This window comes from Delphinus delphis, chromosome 18 (assembly GCF_949987515.2).
Source record: "Delphinus delphis chromosome 18, mDelDel1.2, whole genome shotgun sequence".
NCBI lineage: Eukaryota > Metazoa > Chordata > Mammalia > Artiodactyla > Delphinidae > Delphinus > Delphinus delphis.
Genome location: NC_082700.1, coordinates 8,597,981 through 8,616,668, shown reverse-complemented (window position 1 = coordinate 8,616,668; position 18,688 = coordinate 8,597,981). Strand labels below are relative to the sequence as shown.

The window sequence follows — 18,688 nt, the reverse complement described above, 5'->3', positions numbered from 1 at the left end:
CATAAAGAGCTTAAACTGAGGTCAGTAAGTCCTTGCATTTCAGAGTTAATGACTTCAGATTTGTTTTCCAGAGAAATATGCAACGTCTGTCAGAAGACAGGACAGGGCCCAGGACAGGAGTGCATAAAAGGGCCTTCCTTTTCAAGGTAATGAGAGAAGTACGTGGTGACTTATGAAATGCCAGCCCATATCCAGTGCCAGTGTGATGTACAAAATAACGAGGTAAAGAAAAGTAGCCCCAGAACTGTCAGTTCATCACCACTTTAAGATATTTTAAAATGTTCTGGTTCTCAATGAGAACCGCTGGTCAACCCTTTTGGGAACGTTTTCATGAGTAGCTTGGACACAACGGGGTCATTTCTTTGACTCAGCTAATGGTTTCTGTCCTCATTTCTAAGAAGAAATTTTTGGTTTCAAAACAGCAATGATTTTCAATAGACTTCCACTAACGGTGCCTTCCAGAAAAAAGTCAGTCATTTAATAGATTCCTTCAAGGGAACTAGAAGGCACACAGTGAAACATCTGGCACCTTGGTGACGCCTGCTCTTGAGGGGATGGAGATGGTCACTTTTTTCTGCATCTTCCTCCACGGGTGTTCTAGACTCATGCTCTTGGTCAATGGACATTTTAATTTTCAGTGTACCAATAGGAACATATTTAATGAAAACAGCAATCATCGTAACAATGTAAAAAGTAGATTTCAAAATATTTACTAATGAAGAAAGATTCTGAGAGGTAAGTTCACATCAAGTGAAATGGTGCATATTCACAGTCCTGTCATTTACCACTTAGAAAGCTGGGGGGTGGGGAATAGCACCCGAGAAGTTAATTGGGGCTCCAGTGACACCTCGAGTTATCCTCATACTTGTGACTCTGTCTCAGGTTCCCGGCCACTCCTTCTTTTGTTACCTGTGTAGAGATACTCGGGTTGGTAAGCTGGCTGCACTGTTAGAGTCTTGGCTTCCCCCATCTCTCGAGTCTGCAGGAGCACGGAAGCAATTGCATGGAAATTGCTGTTGCAAGAGAGGGCGATCAAGAGGTGAAGAAGCAATTTTTTGCTGTGTTCAAAGACTTCAGGCCGGTAATGGTCCAAACCTGGAAGAAAACGGTGGAATCTCTCAGCATAAACAAATCTTCAGCTCGTTTAGATTCCAGGGATAGTAAAGATTCCAAGATACCCAGGAGGAACATGTTAAAAGAATGTTTAGTTTTCTTTGTTATTGTTTGTGTTACCGACGTAAAGAAGTTGGTCCTAGGCAAAATAAAATGTTTTATTCCTTAAATCAAATGTTCTCATAAAGCACTGATAGACGGACTTTTCTTGACCTCTCCATAGCATCTGACATGCTTAGCATTCCTCTTTCCTGAGATGTTCTCTCCCCTGGATTTCCCTGTTACTGCAAGATTCTAATTTTCTCTCTCTCTCTCTAACTGAACTTTTGAGTCTCCCTGCCTGGCTGGTTCCTCTTCCCATTTTTTTGCTCTTGAGTATTTTAAAATCTCAGTGCTTGGCCCACCAGGCTCTACATTCTTTCTCTCTGTGCACCGACTGTGTCTCATGGCTTAAAATTTATCACGTCGAACCAAAGACCCACAAAGAGGCCCAACTTGTTTTGGATATCTTTATAGAAATAGCACTGGCAAGGTACCACTCTACACTGTAGTGATAGTACAATTTTAAACAATGACTGATCAGCTAGAATTTTAGAGATGTCACAGAAAGACAGTGAAAAACGGAAGAGACTAGATATTTTGGAAATGAGGAAAAGCAGGATGTCCATGTAAAAGGAAAGCTCTATGGGTGACTTCTGTAGGTTTTGGACCCTATTGGCTAGAATTCCTCTTGGTTCCAGTCTTACCTAAGAAGACAGCATGGAGTAGCAATGGGAGATGAAGAGCCCAATCTTCTCTTACACTGTGATCCACCACCATCTCAGTCATAAAAATGACAGCAATATTGCACCTAATCAATGAAATGATGAAATTAATGCAACTTCGGAAGAGGATGAAAATACACTGATAGATCATTAGGTCACAATTACATCCAACTTGTAAACCTTGTTGAAGAATTATGTAAGGCCCTTATTCCAGGGAAATGGAGTTTAACTTCTGACACAGCACAGAGCTCTATGAGAAGAAACGTCAGTTGAGCTAATTCACATAATGGGGATTCTACTAGTTACTAGGCAATAAGAGCTGAGGAATGAAGAGAAACAGAAGACAAGGGCTCTCTCTTCAAGCTGCTCACAATCTAAAAAGCATAACAGAATGAATACCCATACCAAGGTGACATCACGGAAAAATTCAGAGGGCTACAAGGCAGCTTTGCACCCTGGTTAATGGCTGACCAGACTCTGCCAATATGCTGATAGCTGCAGGTCAGGTTAGCATGTTCCCTCTGATTTCAAAGGTCATTTCATTTGGTGGGACCTGGAATCCCTTTCCCTCTTTTCACAGGAAGAAAAGTCCATTCAAAGTTAAGTGATCATTTCCTTCTACCTGTACATGCTACTCACCTGTGGAGTGGCCCCCGGGGAGTGATGGTCTCTGGAAGGTAGTCCACCAGGGGGGCCCAGCACCCTCCAGTACAAGGCATGGGTAAGGGCTGCGGCTGTTTGGTCTCCGTAATAGTCAAGAGCCAGCCAGTATAGGGAGAAATTGGGTCATCTACAGAGTGAGAAACACAAGCGTGCTTTAGTTTCAGGCAGAGGAGGTTTTTATTTTCCCTACTTGACTTTTTAGAAACTTACAAATTCATGCTTGTAAAAATAACTTTCTAACCATTCCATTTGGTGAGCATGAAATTATATGATCAAATGGGTTGGAATTACTTGATTAAGTTTCTTTCATTCCTTTGTTTCTTGGATATCTAATTTATGGTGATTCATTACAGAGTGATTAAAAATATGAAAATATAGATACACAAAAAGAAAAACATGAAATCACGTGAGTTCCCATCACTGTGACAACTCGCTCTTTCTCTGATCTCCTCCATCTCAGTAAAGTGCGATTCCTTATTTCCAGTTCGCTCAGGACAGGAGCCTTGGAGTCCTCCCTGACTTCTCCCTTACATCTCATATCCAACTTCTAATCATGATGATCATGATGGTGGTGACAGTCATAATTAAAATAACAACATCTGAACTAGCATAGTGAGTGCTTACTTTATGCCAGGCACTGGTCTATGCATCTCACATATTAATAACCCAATGATGGGTACCTATTATCCCTATTTTATCAAGGGGACGCTAAGGTTAAGTACTTTGTTACCATCCACATTATTCAGTGAGCTCTACCTCATCACAAATCTAGGATACGACCACCTCCATCACCACTATCCTAGGCTAAGCTCCCACCGTCTCTCCCTGCTTCCCTCCTTGCCCCTCTACAGTCTGTTCTCTGCAGAGCAGGCAGAGTCATCCTTTTAAAACAGAAGTTCATTCAGAGTCCCTTCCTCTGCTTACCACTGGCCAGTAGTTTCCCTTAACACTCAAAACGAAATCCAGCAGCCCCATCAAGGCCTTTAAGGCCTGACAAGATCTTTCTCCTGTTTCTTGGCTTATGTCCTTCTGCTGTCCCCTTTGCTCACTGCCCGCCAGTCACCCTGGCTCTCTTACTGTTCTGTGACCGTGCCAGGCGCCGTCCACCTACCGTCCACCGCACAGCTGCAGTGTTCTTCCCCAGATGGCCGCGTGGCTCACTCCTTTACTTCATGCAAGTCTCCGCCCAAGTACTACTTTATCGCAGAGGATTTCTGTGACCACTCCATTTAAAATCCACCCCATCCACAATCACTTTCTCTCCCTCTCTCTGCTGTAGTTCCCCTGCGGCACCGATTCCCCAGCGCTGACGGCTTCCCCCTCCTCTGCCTCTAACACAAGCTCCCTGAGAGCGGGACTTTCTCTATTTTGTTCCTAGTACACAGAGCAGTATCTGGCACGTCGCAGGAGATCAGTACATATATATTTTGAATGAATTAATGAACTTCCTCAACAAAATATTTTTCAAGTAAGCACAGCAACAAATCTCATGGAGTTATTTTTTATAACGCTCTCAACCCAGGCCAGTGGCATTCAAGACAAGCCTCTGCACTTGGGGCCACGTGATATGATCAATGCATACGGCTTCAGACAAGCTGCTTAATCCTGGGATAGACTTTAGTGTATGAAGAGGAAGGACGTTTTTATAACATCGTTAGGCAGTTTCTCCAAAATACAGTTTTGTTTTTTTGTTTGTTTTGCAGTACGTGGGCCTCTCACTGCTGTGGCCTCTCCCGTTGCAGAGCACAGGCTCCGGACGCACAGGCTCAGCAGCCATGGCTCACGGGCCCAGCCGCTCCGCGGCACGCGGGATCCTCCCGGACCGGGGCACGAACCCGTGTCCCCCGCATCGGCAGGCGGACTCTCAACCACTGTGCCACCAGGGAAGCCCTTGGTTGCACTTTTGAAGGTAGTGAGAGGTAGCTGATTCAATGCTACTGGTCCAATGCAGGACGCTGGTCTTAACAGTTAGCAGAGCTGATGGAGGGGATGCCTTCCCGTGGCGAAAACTGAGGCTCCAAACCCACACAGGTACTAGAACCAAGCACAGCCCACTTCTCCTGGGGTGTGAGCTGAGGGAGTCTCCAGGGGTTAAGACCAGGAGTCACCTCAGAAAGTGCCTCTTGACTCTTTCTAACACACAAGCAAATGAGCAACTAGAAACCTGTCACTCTATGCCATGAAATGTGCTTGGCCACATTTTTAGCCCAGAAAACATTTTAAGCAGGTATAATAGTCACTCAGCTTAGTCCACTCCGTAAACTACCTACAGGATGCATCACTTTCAGCAAACTACCTTCTTGAATAACTGTCCAAGGTGAGTTAGTTGCAAAATGCACTTCTAAATAATGAGTTACTCTACAAAACTAGAAAGGGGAGCAAAAATGGGAGAACACTGAAGAATTAAAAAAAAAAACAAAAAACTTGTGAGATTTCTGTTAGGAAAGGACATGCTATTTTTCGTTTCTGATGTTCTCAGATATATATCCAGTCAGCAAAAATGTGCTGCGAGGGATTAAGCTGACCTAAAACTGATTTTCTACAGTTAGGCCTAAACTGCTAGGACTCAGCTGCTATCCAACTTAACTAGTTGTATCCTTATTGTGGGGTTACAGATATGAGCATATGGCCTTGGAAAATAATCCAGATATGTTAAGTAGTTCTGAAAAAAAAAAAAAAAGCTTACATAACGTTGGTAGAAAACTGCTTTATAGACCGGGTCTAAATCAGTTTGCTTGTCCATTTTACTCAAGGTGGTACGGTTTTTTAATAAAAAATACACTTAGGAGGTACACATCACCCTGATTTTTGGATAACCCAGACCATGAAGCCCTGGGCCACGCAGTCTCTCCTGATCCCTTCTCACTCTTCTTACCCTTGCTGATACCCTCAGGAATTCAGGGAGGAAATGACTGCCCTTAACATATACCAGACGCCTGGCCATAAGGTTTTGGAATTGAGCCTGCTACCTTTTGCTTCTCTTGTGGCATACTATCCATCATTGGGTAGCTGGAACCAAACATGCATCTGGGAGGACCCAGTTACCCAAGTCCTGAGGGTATTCGTGCCTTATTAGACACACTGCTTCATCCGAGACAGCCAAAGTCAAGCTCTAGTACTTGAATGCCTGGGAAAGGATCTTAGCATATAGTTTATGTACTTTCTGTTATGAGGATCTGTTTGAGAAGCTTGATTCCATTTTCTCTTTCAATGAGGAATTGAAGATTTGAGCTCTCAGCACCCAAACTACTTTTCTGTGAACTCCAATTTCCCTCGCTAATATTAGTAACCTTGTGAAGAATATTACTGACACCTGACTCAATTAAATTCAAGTTCTGTACCCAAAATTTCCCATTAAAATGCTGTTTATGCTGGTATGACAAATTTATAAACATTTCTGGGTAAAACAGAGGCCATAATGATAATACCAGACTACTCTTTATACCTTATCTGCATTCACAGTAGTCTTTCTTTCCCTTTATAAATACTTCTATTACTTTTTCTTTTTGTCCCTAAAGTCAGTGATCTGAGTTTATATAACGACACAACTATTACCTTATTTTGTTATAATTATCCCCTGAAATTCACTATTTTAAAATATGTAAGGAATATGAAGTTTTAATACCAGAGGGCTCTGAAGATGTATTTTCAAAATGATTGTTACTTTGTTACAGCATTTTCTGCCAAATTCTGGGTCCTATACCCAGAACAAAGAGATATACTTTGAAGGAGTCAACTGGCCAAAGTGCAACAATCTTCCTAATGTAAAATCCACAGTCACATATGCTTTGTTATATCATGCCTGTCACGTTCTGGGAGAGTCAGGATTTGACTGCCTAACTTTTTCATCATTCAGTTTTTCTGTCCTCAAATTCTGTGTTACCAAATATTGCACAGCAATGACTTTTCTTGAACCAACAACTCCATTCCTCAGGTACTGCTCTCCTCATCTATAAAGTCTGGTCCTGCCTAGATTCAACTGTTTGGTGTCTGGATGGCAAAGCCCCTTGATGGGGTACAGAAAGGAGGGAAAATGCAAATAGCTTTTTGTTTCCCCCCCGCCCCTAATCTCATACTGACCTTTCTAGAAAAAGGTTTTATAGGGACATAGTTAAAACTTAACCCAAGTATGGCAATATAGATGGATTTTAGACATTCCTCCAATTGGTATTTTGAATGGCGGAGAATTGCCTATCTATGTCTGCATTAAGGAGTAAAGTAAGGGCAACTGAAATGTGGTGTCATTAGAACTGCTAAGCTCTTACCCCACTCTGCACATTTCCCATAAGAACAAAACAACTCAAAACAACCACTACAAAGGCCCAATGCACTGACTTACAAAATGAACCTAACTCATGAGATATCATATTACGATTTCCACCAAAATAGACAAATAAGTTCTACCAGATAGTTTACCGATTTCCTTAGCACACCTAAATGTCACTGGGAGTGTTCTTTGGTTCCAGAATTTCTGTAACTTGTGAACAAGTAATACCCATCACCTTCTGAGTATCTACACAACCTGTCCAGGGCTTAAACAAAATTAATGAATGCATTGACCTTTTTGGTTTTTCCAACGTCCCAAGGTACAATGAAATTTCTGTGATAATTTTATCTCCCAGTCTGGCAAGGTTTTCACTTGGCCACTGAGACTGTGCCGTTCAGATATCCAATGTGAAAACAAATCTATCCTGGGTGAGCTGACTCACAAAGCTTAAAGGTTAAATCCACTCCCAAGACAGGTCAATAAATTGAATGGAAACCTTTGTTTTCTCATGAGACCATTTCTTACTAGCCTTTCCCCAACTGCATTACCAAGGAAAAGGGCCAAGAATACAAAAATATGGCTTTAGGTAGTAGCTTGAAGTTTTAACAGCTTTGATTCATGCACTGCTTGGCTTCTTTTTACTTTTAAGAGGTTGACTTGCCCATCTACATAGTTGGACTAAGTGGTTACTTAATACTTATGGGCCCCTTTTTAGTGGTTAGAACAAGAATAATCAAAATACTCATTTTCTATTCTCCAACCCTTTGCCTTCCATCTGACCCCACCCCCCACCCCCGCCGCCCCAGCCTGTTGGTACTTACTTTTATCCTCATCGTACGATCCTCCAGAGCTATTGCTGTATCTCGACTCCAGACGGGTATGGGCTCTAATGACGTTACTGAACCTTCAAATACAAGAACCGTCATGAGATACTGACATGTGGGTTTGTGCTGTGACACAGAAAAACATACTATTTTGGGGCAGCTAGTTCTCATGATCCTTTTCCTAAAAGAATACTGTAAAAAGTGGTGGCGCAGTGGTTGAGAGTCCGCCTGCCGATGCGGGGGACACGGGTTCGTTCCCTGATCCCGGAAGATCCCGCATGCCGCGGAGCGGCTGGGCCCGTGAGCCATGGCTGCTGAGCCTGCGCATCCGGAGCCTGTTGCTCCGCAACGGGAGAGGCCACAGCAGTGAGAGGTCCGCGTACTGCAAAAAAAAAGTGTACACCAAACACTCCTTTTGTCCTCGAGAGGGCCAGTGGTCACTCTTGCTCAGCAGCACAAGTTCAAACCTTGAAAATAAACATTTTAAGACTAATATTTGAATTAAACTAGAAAATTATATCATTTGTTTGGAAATAAAATGGGCATGATACTGAATAACATGAATCCTTTACTCACATGGTAACCTGGCATATGGGAGGTGGTCAAGAAATAATTGCTGAATGATTGAATAAGTGAAAGGAGACAGAATTGGAAATAGTTGGAAACAAAAATAGTTTCATAACAAATTTTGGACTTAACCAGCTTTAAAGTTTTCCTTAAAGTGTTTTTAGGAAAAGGTACTGGTTGAGGCATGATATAACCAGAGGGACTCTTTCTGTCTGGTCTCTCTTGTGGCTTACGAAGTAATCAAAAAAAAAAAAGAGAGAGAAAAAAGGTTGAAGTATAATAACTTCACATACATTAACTCATTTAATTTCACTCAACTTTGAGATAAGCATCATTTACTTTGCAAATGAGGAAACAGGCCGAGTGAGGCTAAGCAACTCGTCCAGTGTCAGGCTGAGGAAGGTGGCAGTACAGGGATGCTTTTATTGCCGTGTTGCCTCCAAGAAGGGGAGGGGGGGCGCGATCTCAGGCTGAGCTCTCGCTCACTAGCTTGGTGACCCTGGGCAAGTCCTTTACCTCCTTGGGGACCCTGTTTCCACACCTGCCAAAAAGGAATAATAATAACACCTCACCATTTATTTCACCCAACCTTTTGTTGGGACTGCTGTGGGAATCAAAAGAAATGATGTGAGAATTTCCAAAACTCCAAGTCGCCATCCAACTATAAGGTATTAATTATTATACCTCTACCTTGAATTTCTAGAATGCCTTTTTAGGGCACCAAAGACTTACAAATCAATAGCATTTTTACCATCTAAAGAGCTATAAGGTCAGGCAAGGGTGTGGATGAGGGGAAGTGTGGGTGAAATGGTACGTCTATATTTACTTTACATAAAATGATACAAAGTGGGTTTTGTCTACATTATTGACTGGGTGTTCCCTCCTAACTGACAGCAGATCAACACTCTATTTCCCTCTGGAACACTAGAAAATACACGGCTATAGCTGTCCTCATCAATGTATGGAGAAACAGTGATATTTCAGGAAAATGTACTGGACGTACCATTAAGATGCTACCTCGTCCCAGGGTATAACCTCAGAACACTGCAATGATGATTTGAATTTTCTGAAGATAGAAATGTATTGAGTATAAAGCCTTTGGTTTTATTCACTCTGTAGATATTTGCAGCAGCTTTTGTTGTTGTTTTGGTCCTGACAAGCCACCTTTCTCCCAGGAACTTTGTATTTCAAACATTCTTCATTCTCTTATCTTTTGGGCTATTAATTTGTGAATCCATAAAACAGAAGATGGAGGACATCTGCTTAGTTTCATATAAATCAGGCCATGTAATTGTCTAACTGGTACTTATGAAATTGGAAAAGTGACAAACCTATTACCTTCTGAAGAAGGTCTACAATCATATTTATGCTGATAAATGCAAAGATATAAACAGCATATACAGAGCCCAGACATCATTCAACAGAGAATAAAAACATGGTGATGAAAGAATTCCACATCTGGAGATTTCCACAGGACAGAGAGCTTTGCAGCCTTCCTAGCTATTCAAGAATTGTGATATACGTCGGTTTTACAGTCGTGCTCGGGAAGGCCAGGCAGGGAAGAATCATAGAAAAGATGTCAATTCTTCTCTTTTCCTTTTGAGATAGATCTAAAGGATTGCTAGGAGGCGTTTATGAGGTCAAGATGAAGGGGAGGAGCAAGCCCCTTCCAGACTATTCTCCTTATTCTGGAGAAGGTTGAAACCACAGAGCAGGGAAGTGTACACTTGGCAAAAAGAAAAGGTAAAAAACTGATTCCCAAGAGTAAAATCTGCTGTGTTCATTTGCTTTCCTGGGTTGAAGAAAATAATTTTGGGTCTAGGTCCTAGAGGAATTTCAAGGACTAAGTAGACTGAACAGTCTTTTAATATAAAGGTACATGTCTTAGAAATGTTATCATAAAAATAGCTCTGCTAAGAGAAAAACGAGAAGCACAAAGTGTTTCCCTAAATTTTCTCTTGCTGATTTTGCTCAAATTAATACTTACACAACTTTCTGTGGGTTACTAATCTCTACCCCTGTATCAACACAGATCACCAGAAACTTACATAGCTGAAGTTTATTGCTTTTAGTTCCTTATGAACAATCCTTTCGTGGCTTTTATCAATGGTTGATGTATTAAAAATACTTAAACGGTTTGTTTCTGCATATTTTACGAACTGTTATTTTAATTAAAAATATGTGTTCACTTTATTGTTTCATTTTAAAAACTAGATGATAAATACTTCTTAGAGCTGAGGAACACTTATTGAGTAGCTTCCAGTGAATTGCTTTTGCTTGTTTACTTTTTGATGTACTGAAAGTTACAAAATTTGCTCTATTTTTCTTTTCTTACTTTGACTATTGAGGAACTCAATGTTAGGTTAATATTAACTTTTAGTAGTTCTCTTTAGGACTTTTGACATAACTATCTTACTTTCCTTTTAGCTTGACTCATTCTTTTACCCTGGTTTTACTATAAGTTATCTAAACTTTATGTCAGTAGGTATGGTATTGTTAAATATTTCTGAATTATATCTAAGAACAATTAACTATTTGTAAAGGACATGGCATCAGGGCTGCCACTTTGCACAACTCCATGGTGCCCCCTGGAGCCCAACAATGCATTCTGGTGACTGGTACCCCCAGGAGTTGTGTCACACAGCAGCCAGGTCATCGGTATTTGTGACCAAGATGATCTCTGTAGGCTCTTTGTCTAGAAGGAGGTAAAGAACAGAGTAAACAACTGTCTTGTGTAATGGGGTTAGTAAGAGGGAAGGAGAAAGGAGGGCTGGAGGGTGTTTGGATAGCTTATCCACCTCTGGGGCTGTGATGTTTCTCCAATTTTCATTCACATACTGAATAAACATTTTAAGAAATGATTACTATGTGCAGCATAGTAGGGTAATCACTGAGGACAGAAATATGTATAAGAGCTACATAATCTGTTTTCTAAGAATGAAAATCTAGTGGTTGAGACACAAGTATGCTTGCAAGTATCTATAAGTCAACATGACAGGGAGGAAGGCGGTAAGTAGATTGCAGAGAAAAAGGACACTTTAGGCTGAGGGCACAGTCTACCTTCAAAGAAAAGACAGACTATATTAGAGAAATAGCATAGGTGGAATATAGGGTCAATGGAATGATAGTATCCTTTGTGATAGAACATTCATGTAGGTATGACCATATATATGAATATGACCAGCTAACCTACCTATAGGTAGACAAACAGATATAGTCAGTGTGAAATAACAGATGTGCACAAATATGTAAAAATGTGGGTAGCATCAGGCTTTGTAATGGCCAACAGAGAGGTGGTGATAGAGCAGGAAAGCAAGAGATAAACAAGAAAGCCTAGTACAGATATTCTCTGGCTTCTTCATTTTAAAGGCTACCACTAAAAATTTAGGCAGGACACTCAGAACTCTGGTCCTAAAGGGGCCTTTGTAATGAGATGTTAATGTATGGAAATGTATCACCTTTCTACCCTTAATACAATTAAGATGAAAACTTCAGACTACACATTAAATGATAAGAATGTTACACTCCCACCAGAAAGTAGAAATATCTTTAGAGAAATATGGGTTTTTTTTTTTTTTTTTTTACCATGAGGGAGTTTTCCAAAGAAGGTACTGGCAAATATAGATGAAAAAGTAACATGTTAATTAATAATCTTGTACTGTCATTGATGCATAGAGTATGAAAATTATCCATTTCTGAGAAAGAAAGGCCTTTATTAGAGAACTGTAAAGGAAAAGGTCTATAATTCATGACCTACTGAGTTAGAGCTTTTGATCTGAAGGCAAGCTCCCAGGATGAGCATCTGCCTAAAGGCAGTGCAGCCAGCCAGTAATCAACATGTTGAGGAATTTGATAAATGCCTAAATTAGAGAATGAACTTTCAGAACTCCAGCCCCATGTCAGATCATCTTCCACCTGTAGCCCCTGATGTATTCTCGTGTACAGGATGAAATCCTGAGGATGGTCATGAAGCATCTAGGGGCTTTTTAGGCTAAATGAATTATCTTCATTATTTGATCCACTAAATTTTCTCCAGTATGAATTTGTGAATATCTCATCCTTGTTATTAATTTCTTAAGGGCTCCCCATTATTTTTCACTAGAAAAATATTCAACCTAAGGAGTTTTCAACACCATGAGAATCATTCTAATTTTAATTTTCAAATTTCAGTCCTGTTATCTCTTTTGGTTTGTCTCTCTGCTCTTCACAACCAAACTGCAGGAAATGGTGATCTAGATTTTGCTTATTTATGGGTAGCTCCTAGACAACGTGAAGGCAGAAATACGAACAAGAGAAATATTACCATTAAAGAGCTAACAGGAAGGGGATTGAGACTTCTTTTAGACAGTGTTCTTGGTTAACCCAGATGTGACAGAGTAAAGGTAAAAGAAGAATGATGATGTTTCACAGAAGTCACCCCAAGATAACTACTCTGTCTCTAAGAAATTATTCAAAACCCAGATTTGAACATTTCACGTGGAAATTCCCTCTAACTCCAGATGGTCTGTGCCCACTAGCAGAACAACTTGTGGTTTTTATTAAGCCCTGGGGTAAGTAGGCTTCAGCCACCAGAACAACATCTCTCTTAATCTTTCTCTCCTCTGGCTTTGCTCAGCAGGAAATTGTTATCTTTAGGGATATACAGAGTGGAGTCTGAAAGTCAATCTGTGTTTCTAAAAAACAAAGAAGGATGCGTGTGTGTGTGTGTGTGTGTGTGTGTGTGTGTGTGTGTGTGAAATTTATGAAGCCCCACAAATTTTGCTAATGCTTTGTATAGACAATTGCTGAAAGTTAAGCTGGATGTTAAACCAAATTTGTGCACCAACCTCTCATCAGATTCTTTCAATATCTTGCTTTCCTCAGCGTCTGGGAAACCGTCCTGGCCAGCAACCACTGTATTGCTGCTGGAGGTGGTTCCTGTAGATGGGATTAAAGAGCAACACTTAGAAAGAAATACCTGCGCTGGGGTCAAGCTCAAGTCTCAAGTAATTCCAGGAAAGGATTTCCTGTAAAATCTGTTTGTGAGATTCCTTACATCTTCTGCATAATCTCAGACATTCTAAACAACCTTCCAAGCCTGCCCCACTGAAATGGAGAATCCCAGACATCTGCTATGGTCAAACCAAATTCCTCAACTCTCTTATAAAGCGAGGCTACAACATTCTTGAAACCCTTTCTTCCTGGCTGCTTAGGTAACAAGCTTATTTATAGTGGCCAGCCCTGCTGTTAGCTCCTTTAGCATTTCTGGGTCCAGGAGTTAATAAACGAATGTTAGTGAAGCATTTCCAAGTTCCTAGAGCTTCTGATCCCTAGGCCACTGCTTCTTTGCAAGAACACTGCTCTGGCAGCAGGATGTGAACACACAGAGGGCATAAGAGACCAGAGGAGGACAGAGGTTTGAAGGTAGTTATAGCGTTAGGTGAATTGAAAGGAAGATAGCATCAAGGAATCTGAGGAGGGTGGTATATGTTTCATAAAATGATGCTGAGAGACCAATTTATCGAAAGTGATAACACTGGTCAGGGGGCATTTTAGTAAACCCTGGGAGAATATTAGCCACGAGAATTCCATCGATACGAGAAGGAAGGTCCGGAAATGAGATACCTAAATGACGAGCGTCCACTCTAAGCTCAGCCTGAAGCAAGAAGCTCTGCGCATACGAGTCCCTGGCTCCCGGCTACTGGTTATCCTTACAGAATCATTCCATTAACCAGACAAGGCCCTAAGAGCCTCAGCTATCCTTAAGCCTTCTTTTAAATGAGTGTATTTGTAGGAATAAGAGAAAGTAACAAACACACACTCATTTCCTTTCGATGCTCTACGTAAAGGTAAATTCAGAGCTCCACGACAAGGTGTCACCCAGCCGCCCGTCCCCTACCGGAGGCTGCCGCCGAGGCCTTGCTGCTGGCCGCGAAGCGGTAGAAGGGCGGGTTGTCACAGTGCTGGACGATGGGGTTCACCGGCTCCGTCTGCTGTAGCTCAAACAGAAGCTCCTCCATGGTTTGAATGGTGTTATTACGGCACAAGTATATGGCCACCTTTTTAATCTGAGATGAAAAACAGAACACAAGGGATATTTTCCAGAGCAGGCCCGCAAGAATGTTAGGCTGTCGGCAGCGGAGACGGTAACCCGTCCATTCTGTTGACCACGTCATCCCCCAGGCTGTCGACAGCGGAGACGGTAACCCGTTCATTCTGTTGACGTCATCCCCCCAGAAGCGCCCACCCTGATGGAGCCTCCTCCCCTCGCAGGAGGAGTCAGGTGTCTGGGTTAAAACTCACCTCCTTTCACATGCACAGCTGATAGGAGTGTGTGGTTAAAGGTCTTACCTTCCCTAATGGCTGAGTTTACAAGAGTTACTTTGGGGATAACTTGTGGGCTAAACATGATTCTATCTAAACTAAAAACTTGCCACGTAAGGTCTTACCTTGAGAAAGTACTTTATTTATACAGAACCATGGGGGAAAAACTGCTAGCTGTTTCTGTTAAAAAAATCCCCAAAACTCAGTCTCCTGCTACCCAAGAAACAAACGAGTCTGAGCTGTTTGCATTGCTTTAAGTTGTAAAAATAACCCTGGACTAAAGCTCTGCATCACCATAGCCCCCAAACCTGCGGCACGTAAGCTGCTGTAATGCGGCTGATGTGGCCCGGAACAGCAGGCAGGCACAAAATCTCTCAGAAAAGCAACCAGCACACAGATGCCAACTGAGTCAGGGTTTGGTTTTTTTTTTTTTTTTTTTTTTGCGGTACGCGGGCCGCTCACTGTTGTGGCCTCTCCCGTTGCGGAGCACAGGCTCCGAACGCGCAGGCTCAGCGGCCATGGCTCACGGGCCCAGCCGCTCCACGGAATGTGGGATCTTCCCGGACCGGGGCACGAACCCGCATCCCCTGCATCGGCAGGCAGACTCCCAACCACTGCGCCACCGGGGAAGCCCCTGAGTCAGGGTTTTAAACATGTAGTGGTTTTGTTGATCACCTCACCTTTAAATACAAACACTAAATGGTGGGAATCTCAGCAGGATTGCTCTTTGCTTCTTTCTCTCTCTTACCTTTGAAGAAACCAACTGGGATATTCTCCATTTTTATTGTTTTAAGAGCATCAGGATGTAAACATGAAACACTTTATTAGTAAAAATATAATGTGTCACCTAGTGTCTCTTACATAATGGGTGGGTCTAATGTTTCTAGAAGACAGATTTAGGTAATTGTTAGAAATACGTCTACGCCTAAATTCATAGGTTTCCGTGTCCAAAGTCTTAGAAAGGGGATGACAGAGGTGTCACTAGGACACTAGTCTGCATCTCAGAGGGGCAGAAGGGAACTTTCATGTAATATCTAGAAAGCTCACAGGAGATTAGCGTGACTGATGAAATCTGACATCTCTATTCTACTTGGACCAAAGAGCACATTCCGACTTGCAAACCGCTGATGGAACCACCGGCAGAATAATGACCACTGAACGTCAGAGGGGCACTCACATAGGGCAGGAGAAGCGTGTCGCTGCTAACCCCACACAGGCTGATCAGGAACTGCAAGGTGATCCTCAGGTTGTTGCTCCATTTCTCGTTGTTGGCTAAAGCATTCCAGGCATTTTCCATTTCTGGGCCAGGAACTTCATCTCCGTACTGTAACCAACAAAATAAAAACCGGCTCGGGAGACACACAGAAAAAACGTGAGGACGCAAAGTGTCCGATTAAAAGTCATTTTAAGGGTCACGGTCATCTCCAAATCATAAGAAGGGGGGAAATGGCCATTCATCAGAAAGATGCCACTTTTTAGGAATTTATAATGCACAATATTTATTCACATGATTTTTCAAATGTTAGGATGATGATGATTAGGATCACGATTAAAATTGTGGTAAAATAAACATAAAGTTTCCCATCTTAACCATTTTTACGTGTACAGTTCAGTGGCAGGAAGCACGTTCACACTGTTATGAAACTGTCACCACCAACCCCACCCTATTTTTGTGACTTTTAATGGTAGATGACACTTCCCCCAGGTATAATCCCGGGTTTCCTGGGATGTGGGAGCACAGGATGGAGGCATGATTCCTCGGAGTTTACCTTGGCTGTCATGTACATGAGGTTATTCAGCACCAGGGACGTAGCTTCCGGGGAGCCCCAGCCATTGCCTTTCAGCCCGTGAGAAGCCGTCCCCTCTCCTTCCCGGTCCTTGACGTCGTCCTCTGGGCTGCTGGGACTCGAGCCTGGGAGGAGCAGCCTGCTGTCCACCAGCTCGATGTTGTGCAGCCAGGGCAGCAGGTAGGTGAGCATGATCTGACGCCCGTTCGGGTGCGTCGTGGGAAACCGCTGGCTGACCTCTATAGAGGGAAGGGCAGTGACCGAGAGCCATGTCATCTCATCAAACTAAACCGAAAGATGAACAGCAACTGACAGATCCAACAGAGCCCTCCGTTTACAAAGCATTTTCATACACAGCAGCTCCCCAAGGCTTGTCCTCAAGACCCTCACTTCTCAGCAGGTGCTCCGTGGAGGAAAGTGAGAGCACAGCGGGGAGAGCACAGGCTGGGTGGGATGGGATGGAAGACCTCCTGGATTCAGATCGACTGCTAGTGGAAGAGGTACGTTAGGGTGGACAAAACAGGGGACTTGGAATCAGAAGGGCATGTGACCAGATCCCATTTCCTCAACCTATTAGCTGCATGAGACTCTGGGATAGTTCTTTAACCTCTCTGTTCCTCAATTTCCTCATCTGTAAAATGGGGCCCATCAGGTCCTGCCTTGGGCAATTGTGAGGATTAAAAGATACCATCACAATGTGTATAATATACTCAGCACAGTGCCTGTCATCCAGTAGGCTCTTAATAAACAGCAGTTACGATTATTATAACAATGACTTACCTCTCAACTATGCCTATATTTTACAAAGTGCCTTGCATGAAGCATTAGCTGTTAAAAAGTGAAATGCAAACTTCCAGGAAGAACAAGCCCAGCGTGTGGACTCATGTCCGTGGTGTCTACTTGAGAACTGACAGCTACGTGGCCAGTGTGCTTTCAATGCCACGCTTTGTTTTATGAAACAAGGAGTCAAAAGGGTAAAACTATATGACCAGCCCGGTCATCTCACCATTACTTCCTCTGATAGCATGTTTACATTGTTTCACTGCCAACAGCATTTAATCTTACAATCTGAATAAGCTTTCTATAGAAATAAAAGCACAGCTTTATGTATATGCTGCAAGTTCTAAGTCATCTCCTACTTCTAATATTTATGGAAGAAACTGTTTTATCCTAAGGGAAATTAGAAAGCTTGGCCTGATGCATTTGCTATCATCCAGCGAGGCGTGTAATCTCATTTGGAGAGCTCATGCCTGCTACACGACAGAACAACATGGATGCCAGGAATTATACCGAGATAATCCACCGCATCCCTGAAACAGCAGCTTTAATTGATTTGGCCCTTTTCCTGAAATTAAAATGACAATTTTTTATTTTGAAGAATAAGAATATACTTAATTCTGTGCACAATAATCTGACATGTTATGCTGTTATATTTCACACAGGTCAAAATTTACTTAATTTCTAAACTTACATGAATGTGATGACTGATACCATGGATTTTTATGACACAAAAAATTTATTGGGACTTTGGAGAGAAATAAACCTTTCCAATCAGAGGGACAACTGCTTTAAGAATATCTGTCGTCTTTCAACAGCGGTATAAAAATCTACGTAGCAATGAGCACCTTCTATCATATTACTCATTTACGTAAAATAAATTTGTGTTTATAGCTTTATATCTATAAAATTTATAAATAATTTGCTTATTTATGTTTATTTTATCTTGTCTGTCAGACATAAGGTCCAAGGGGGTGGGGATGTCTGTCTGTGGTATCCCAGGCACCTAGATCAGGGCCTGGATGTTTAGAGATGTTTTAAAGGGAAAAGAGAAAAAAAATGCCATGGCACACGAACGACCCCTCATTCACCTCTTTAGAAACAAATTAAATAAACGGTGAGACAATGGCAGTGGGATCCCGTATACATTTGCTGGCTTTTGGGAGAGACCTGAACAACTGGCCTGGCTACGTACAAGGAGTTAAGTCATCTGAAATTACAGGCAGTAAAAATCTCACCACAGGGTTTTTAATGGTAAAGGCAGTATGAACAAAAGCGAGGAATCTATTAAAACCTCATTTTTCCATGTTATTTTTAACAACTTATTCCTCATAAATCAAAATAGCCAAAAGGTCAGTTCTTGACAGAAAATTTAGCTTGAACTTGCAGCTCATTACATGAGCTTCTTTTCTTATTAAATTTGCTGGACTGTTTATCTTCTCTCTCCCCAGTTGTCAGTCTCTCCCTCTTTACGGGCTTCTCCCCCTCAGCCAGGAAACAAGCTCGAGTCTCGCTCATCCTCGGACTCTGCGTCCTACTACAGCCCCATCCTCTCTTTTTCTGCTTCTTTTTAGCCAAGCCCCTGAGATCTGGCTTCTGCCGCTACTTCTCCATGGAAACTAC

The 18,688-nt window shown here is 42.1% G+C and overlaps 1 protein-coding gene across 2 annotated transcripts in view; it reads right to left on the bottom strand.

The window, feature by feature from the left end:
- The window catches only part of FRY (FRY microtubule binding protein), a 328,357-nt gene that overhangs the window by 63,999 nt on the left and 245,670 nt on the right, over positions 1 to 18,688 (bottom strand). For both annotated transcript variants that reach the window (XM_059995989.1, XM_059995991.1), the window contains exons 32-39: positions 16,271 to 16,527; positions 15,679 to 15,825; positions 14,077 to 14,245; positions 13,025 to 13,115; positions 7,629 to 7,711; positions 2,517 to 2,667; positions 1,860 to 1,963; positions 910 to 1,095 (exon numbers count right to left, since the gene is read on the bottom strand). In XM_059995989.1, coding sequence (XP_059851972.1) covers positions 910 to 1,095; positions 1,860 to 1,963; positions 2,517 to 2,667; positions 7,629 to 7,711; positions 13,025 to 13,115; positions 14,077 to 14,245; positions 15,679 to 15,825; positions 16,271 to 16,527 — 1,188 coding nt within the window. The remainder of the gene's footprint in view (positions 1 to 909; positions 1,096 to 1,859; positions 1,964 to 2,516; positions 2,668 to 7,628; positions 7,712 to 13,024; positions 13,116 to 14,076; positions 14,246 to 15,678; positions 15,826 to 16,270; positions 16,528 to 18,688) is intronic.